Source organism: Euprymna scolopes, chromosome 15 (genome assembly GCF_053919585.1).
Source record: "Euprymna scolopes isolate OS-2025 chromosome 15, ASM5391958v1, whole genome shotgun sequence".
Lineage (NCBI taxonomy): Eukaryota > Metazoa > Mollusca > Cephalopoda > Sepiida > Sepiolidae > Euprymna > Euprymna scolopes.
Window position 1 is genome coordinate 119,727,962 of NC_136496.1, and position 7,552 is coordinate 119,735,513.

Here is a 7,552-nt window from a genome sequence, read left to right on the forward strand (position 1 = left end):
ATGAACACCTTTTTTGAAGTCTGGATTTTGCTTATACAGTATATATATATATATATATATATATATATATATATATATATATATATATATATATATATATATATATAAGAAAGGTCACCAACAATTGGTATGTATTTTTTAACATTATTTTATTATTCCGTGTTTTTGTTTTTCATTTTAAAAAGGTATCCTATTTAGATCATTGTAATAATGTGTTTAAATCATTGAAATAGTTTTTTACGCGTTTCAGACGTTCTGTGAAGCGTCCTTTTCAGAAAGTATCCAAAGTGTAAAATATTTAAAAATTTTAACAGACATTTCCACCGCTCGGAAACATGTCACCAAAATGGACTGCGAAAATGCCTTTATACATTCTGAACACATTTAAAATATATTTTAGATATTTTGCACTTTGGATAATTTCTGAAGAGGACGCTTCATAGAACGTCTGTAACGCATAAAAAACTATTTCAATGATTTAAAAACATTATTACAATGATCTAAATATGATACCTTTTTTTAATGAAAAATCAAAACACGGAATAATAAAATAATGTTAAAAAAATACATACCAATTGTTGATGACCTTTCTCATTTAAATATACATCTTTCTCTCATTGAAATCTCTCAACCAATTTATATATATATATATATATATATATATATATATATATATATATATATATATATATATATATATAACATAATTCTTCCGTGCGTGTATAGGTGTTTGTGTGTATGATCCTGACCAATCGACTGCCTTTAGAAAATAGCCAGAGCATTTAGTATCTGAACCGTTTTCTGCATAGAGACGCTAAAACTTGCCCGACTTGAATATTCTATGAAGTTTCGCCAGAAATGGTATCTACGGCATGCATAGAATAAGAGATCAAAGAATTTGCGTAATTCTATGCTGCCTTCAACGCCACTGCCACAACATCCCTCTTACCGAACCGAACTTATCTTGCGTTTGTTTTGTTATTGTTGTTTTTCTTGTTCTTCTTTTCTATTCCCATTTAGAGGCATCTTCTCTTTCCTAATAGGTTGGGTTTTATCGATCGATGAGCACAAACAAACCAAAAAAAGTGTGACATATTCTTTCCCAGAGGCGAACCTATGCAACCCTTTTACTGATTGTTGTTGCATTGCTTTAGGGTCGAGTGCTTTAGCCGGGCCTCGTTTTCACTCCAGAAAGAGAATATCTGCGCTTTTATATCAATGGCGTCCATAGAGGGCGCGCTGTGTTTAATGGCGGAACACGCGCGAAAATGGCCATTTGGGAAACAGTTGAATTGGTAACAGAATCATAAGTGCGTTCTGGTGTTTGGTTAACACGGTTTCGCGTCCGCCACTAGGAAGCAATCAGTAAATTTATCGATCTGGATCTCCGCTATAAAAAATTAACAAATAAGTAAATAAATAGATAAAAAAGAGCATGTGAAAAAGAAAATTCTAAAGTGTATATTTAAAGTACTTTATATTTAAATACGAAAACATTGAAACCATTGATTCTTGCCCATTTTAATACCGAGACTAAAAGCCACTCGAGGACGTGTGTTAGAACAATGAATACATTGTTAGCCGAATTAGCGGTTTGTATTATTTTGAGTTTTCGGACTACTGTTCTCACCTTGCATATCATTTTCACAACATATCGACCGATGTAACCTCCGACCATTCTTCTAGAGCGTCTTGCTGAACTCGGTAATCCTAATATCGAACTCAGGAATCTGTGCTGAATTTTTAACGGAAGATTCTGTATCTAATTCACTGTGGTAGCTCGTTCTCGTTCCGTCAGCCATAACCGGGTAGAAGTTTTAAGTAATTCGCAATTGTATTATTTATATTTCCCGTGCTGGGGATTGGACCTAATTGCGAGGTTACATCGGTTGAAACGTTGTGTACATAACATTCAAGGGGAGAACAGTAGTCTGAATCAAAATAATACATATTATAGTGGGTACATTTCAACTTTATGGACTGAAGTAATTTCGTACCGATTATTATTATTTATTTATTTTTGTATAGCCTATTACTATGATGTTAGCTTATTTTCTTTGCGTTAGAAAACTACTCACAGTTGACAGTATATTATATTTCTACAAAGCCACCATTCACCAATGCATCCATTTTGAGATGAATATTGGTTATTTGTATGATGTAGATTCATCGGACTACTGTTCTTGTCTTGAGTGTTATTTGCACATCGTTTCGGTCGATGTAACCGCCGACCTTCTTCAGGTGTATCTTGTCGAATTCGGGAATGTTTCTATCGAACTCAGGAATTTGGACGGAATTTCAAACGGTACCTTTCATTTACTTCACGGGAGTAGCATGCTCTTATTCCGTCAGCCATGACTGGGTAAAGGTCCTTAGTAATTCGTAATTGTATTTTTTGATTGCCCTCACTGAGAATTGAACCTGTAAAATTATTTTTTGTCTATAGAAGAAAGACTATATTTAAGATCGTCAAGTCCAAATATCAGCTGACGTGCTATTGTAAACAAACACAGACGGAATTTCATGAACGACATTATCATTATTATTTTTTTTATTTATTTATTTTTTTTTTTTTTTTTTTATTAGACCACCAGTCAAAGTATTCCTCGTAATATATAACATCCAATAAAGGGTTGATTCTATAATAATACGCAATCTACATAAATTAAAATATCATGTTTAAGCGTATTATACGGCCGGGCGACCAGCTAGTTAAATATATAAAACGGTGGTTACTTTTAACGACAGATTTCTATTAATGAAGTCTTTTTCGATTTTAAAAACAATTCATAGTGAAATTAAAATCTAAATGTTTGACAAACAGCGATAGCTTAATTTACTTTAATTCAAATTTGACGCACGGACGATTTATTTTTTTTAATCTGGGTATACGTATCATTATGACATTAAGACGCGATTGGCTTATTACCGTCGTTGATTGTGTGTGTGTGTGTGTGTGTGTGTGTGTGTGTGTGTGTGTGTGAAACGGCACTAACCCTATTTGGGTTTTACCGGCTTCCTTCGAAGGAAGAAGTTCCATGGGAGTCTGAAATTCATAAGCGGTCCTCAGTCGCATGTATATTCACGTTAGGGGAGGTGAGGACGTTAAGTGTTTGCAACTCTTGCAGGGAGGTGTTGACGTCCTCCTACATACAGCACCTGGAATTCCAAATTGGTCACCCATTTTAGTAATGACCAGGCTCAACGTTGCTTAACTTCGGTGATCTGACAGGAACCTGTGTGTCAATGTGATTATGCCGTATTTTACGTCGAGAATTCGTCGTCTTTAATTCTCAACAAATAACTGGCGCGTTTCATAGTAGTAGCTTGTTGTTGGTCTACCTCTCTGTATTTCTGCTGTGTTTATTAGTCTACATAATACAACCGTGTCACTCGTAAATGGGTGATCATTTAGAAACAGCAGGCGCTGTATGTGGGAGGACGTCGACACCTCTTTGCAAGAGCTGAAAAACCTAACGCCATCATTTCTCGTCATTCAGCGGACACATAACAACAATATCTTACATTTTGGATTGTAATAATAGTTGGTCTTTACAATTAATAGTATACAGTGGTGCTAATTAATCCCTGCTTTCCTTTGCAGCTCAAAAACAACAAAAAGGATAAGACAAAGTTATTCTGTCGCATGTACTTCCTGTTCGTCACGTCAGTTCTTTGAACACGTCAATTCCTAACCTAATATTCTAATGGAAAATCCCTTCCTATACCTAAGCTAATTTCTGGTGGAAATTTCTGCTTTCTCGCCATCTATAATATAAATCTCACCTATATGCTTAAATGTCTGTATGTCTCGCAAAAACTTTAGACGTAGGGACAGATTTTCACGAGATCAGTATCATTTTGAGGCTCGACCCGTCGGACGAAAAATGTCGAAAAACTGGCTACAAACATTAATTCCTTCGCCATCAACTGGACACTTTTCTACAGGGAGGAGTCGCCTTTTTCGCCGATATTTTCGAAAGTCATCACATTTTCGATTTTCTAGCCTTAATTTAAACCTACGTTTGGCGATGGGTTCAATAACAATGACGTCACGTTTTTTGTTTCACGTTCTTTTCCTCCCTACTACCACTGGTTTTTTTTTATCACAATACACACCTCCAAACACTCGGGTTACGCCGGGCAACGCCGGGAAACCAGGCTAATTAAGTATAATGGTTAGTTTTTTCGGTAATATGCCGGAAAATTATAGTTCTATCTTTGGCCTACTCATACCAAAAACTCAAAAATGGTATTAAGTTGAGGAAAAGGTTCTTGCGGAATAATTATTTTGATTTCAAATTATGTATTTTCAAATAAATTTTCGTTAGAGTCCCTATACTTTATTTACCATTTTAAACAGCTTTTTCCGCTCCGTCCAATCGTTTAAGTTACAATCGTTTTAAAGTAAGTGTGTCTTCGTTTCAGAACGTTGAATAAAAGATGCAAAAAAAAAACAAATTCGCACAATTTTCTTATTTCAATTCAAGCTAGGTGGAACTACTGAAACACTTCGCAATATCAACAAAGCGGAAACCACTACTAGATACACAGCACAATGGTTGTATAAGAAAATTCGTGGCGACAACGAGAGTCTTGGAGATGATGAGCGTAGTGATCGGCCATCGGATGTTGACAATGATCAGTTAAGAGCCTTAGTCGAAACCAATCCTCACACAACTGTTTGGAAACTTGCTTCTGAATTAGACTAATGTATACGACGATTTCCAACCACTTGAGAGAGTTTGGAAAGACAAAAAAACTTGATAAATGGATACCTGATGAATTGAACGACAATCCAAACAAAACGCCGTTATAAAGTGTCATCCTCCCTTTTTTACGCGACAAGAACGACCCATTTCTTCGACTGGGTTGTGACTTGATCAGTGGATCCTTAACGACAATGAGCGACATCCAGCTCAGGGGTTAGATGCCGACGAAGTTCGACGGCACCTCCAGATGCCAGAGTTGCACCAAACACAGGTCATGCTGACTATTTGGCGATCTACAACTTCATCCAGACGAAACCATTACGGCGGAAAAATACTGTTAATAAATGGGTGAAATGCATCAAAAACTTTGACAACAACACACAGCATTAGTCAAGAGAAATGCCCGACCGCACGTTGCCAAACCGACCCTACAGAAGTTGCACGAATTTGGATACCGAACTCTATCTCATCCGCCATACTGGCCAGACCTCTCACCTACCGACTACTCTTTTTTCAAGCATCTGGGCAACTTAATGCGTAAGAAATGCTTCAGAAACCTAAGCGATATCAAAAACGGCTTCAGTAACTTCATCGCCACCAGAACGCAAGATTTGTTAAGTTACTGACATAAATACATTTGTCTCGCATTGGAAAAAAAGTCTGTTGATTCTGATAGTGCTAATTTCGATCAATAAATATTTGTTCGCGCTGAGATATGTTCATCTGAATTTAAAAGTTATAAACCGCAAGAACTTTCTTGTCAACCTGGTACTTCATGCTCTTGCTTAAACACTCAGTATTATAAAGTGAGGATCAAGAATAAGTGGAGTAATCACGAGAAATGAATGATATTCTCTCACATCTCGGTGTAAAAGTTAAAGAAAATGGAGCCTTCGGGTCGCCCTTGACTACGATCGAAGAATTTACTTCTACTTACATAATCTAACACATCCTACGCCATATTTTCAAGATGTTTTCATTTCTTATAAATAATAGTTATGTGTGAGTATACTTTTTAAATTAATCGATTATTAATTATGTTAAATGGATATTAAGTTATTTGTTTATTTGAGTATTAGTTATTTGTTTATTTGAACTGGACGTAACTAACCGTCCGCTTGGCTGTGAACATGACGCTATGTGCTCGAGTTTGACTCTAATCCGGCGTAAGATGCAGATCAGCCGATCAATGCGCGGCAAAAGAGCAGACGATGCTTGGGGAAAATATTGGAAGAAAAAAAGAAATCAATAAATTAAATAAACAACATATCCGCAAACATCTCCACCTTGGATCAATTTACCCAGTTGGCAAAGTTTCTTCCACATCCGCTGTCTCTTCTCACTCCACTTTGACATCCGCTGATGCGAACGTAGAAAAGTCTACCTAATCCTAAGGGTATATCCGGTATGTTTTAATTGAACTCAATTAAAGAAAAAACGGTTGCCTAGCCCCACCTAGGGGGAAAAATTGTTAATGAATAAAAGAAAAAACATTGGATAAAAAAAATGAAAAAAATACATGAAAAACACATAAAAAGTGCTTTTTTTTAAATTTTGTTTAAAAATTGAAAAATACAAAAAATGGTTATCTTATTAATTGTGCTCAATTTCGTTTGACGAAAAAATGTCTGAAAAAAAAACAACTTGTTTATTTTTTATTTCACTTAAAAAACATTGCTACAAGAATAAAATAGAAATTGTCACGGTAGGTCGTTGTTTCTTGTTTATTTTCGTTATATATATATATTTTTTTACACAGTGGTCACCACTTATAAAGGCCTGGAAGCCACTCAGGGATAAGGGTTATTGCAAGTACATTACGTTAGTGTGGAGATTTGATGACGTGTTTACTTAAGGGGGCGGTTCATTAGGAATTTGTTAACGTTGGACTTGAAGACATCCAAGTTGTAGTCCGGTGGGAAGCAGGCAGATGGAACAGAGTTCCTAGAGATTTGATTATTTATAAATGTTTTTGTATTATCCTTAGGTAGCGTTGTTATGCTTTGATAATTGGCGAAAGCCACGGTTGAGGTCATGTTCCGAGCAAAGCCTGGCGGCCAGTTAGTTACGTCTGGTTTAAATTCTGCACAAGTACCTTTATTTTTGTATATATTTTTTTTCAATTTAATTACTTTTAAATTCAAAGTGTGTATAAATGTATATCAAATTATTGCTTGTGTTTTTTTCAGGTGCTGGGCATGACCTTCTCGCTGTGTCTCTGTCGACGAATAGATGATGAATATGCCTACGAATGAAGATGGTTACGTGACAAAAAGAAAGAAAAATCACTCGTCACCTCCCCTATTTCTCTCTCTCTCTCTCTCTCTCTCTCTCTCTATATATATATATATATATATATATATATATATATATATATATATATATATTGCTCTCTCTCTCTCTTTCCTTCTCTCTCTCTCTCTATCTATCTATCTATCTCTCTATCTACTTACCTACCTATCTCTCTATCTTTGTCAAAATTACAGGAAAAAATATTTTTGTTGCCATGGTATTAGCTTCTCATTTTCACCACCAAATGTCATTATCACATCAGCTATTGGTCGATTAGCTTGACCTCGTGACACTTCCATATTTGAACAGACCCAAAACTAAAACAAACCAAAAGGAAGAGAAAACGTGTATTAACTCATATTCGAAAGCATTTTATATTTTACAAAGAAAAGCTATTTATTCATAGGGAACTAATATCTGAAACGTCGCCATTTGTTTTTCCAAGAACGAAGTAAAACGCCACAAACGAACAAAAGAAACGAAAAAGAAAATAAAACTATTGCAAAAATCAAACTTCGTTTTTAAGGGTTCGATTCCCGTTGCAAGTT

General features: G+C 35.5%; 1 protein-coding gene and 1 pseudogene across 1 annotated transcript in view; one reads left to right on the plus strand and one right to left on the minus strand.

Moving 5' to 3' along the window:
- Positions 1-7,085, plus strand: part of LOC145294095 (tetraspanin-11-like) — a 661,286-nt gene extending 654,201 nt beyond the window's left edge. Inside the window, exon 10 of the mRNA XM_080141162.1 lies at positions 6,902-7,085. Within this exon, the coding sequence (XP_079997288.1) occupies positions 6,902-6,967 (66 nt within the window). The 3' untranslated portion in view covers positions 6,968-7,085. The remainder of the gene's footprint in view (positions 1-6,901) is intronic.
- LOC145294274 (5S ribosomal RNA) lies at positions 3,148-3,265 on the minus strand (annotated as a pseudogene).
- Positions 7,086-7,552: the final 467 nt, after the last annotated feature.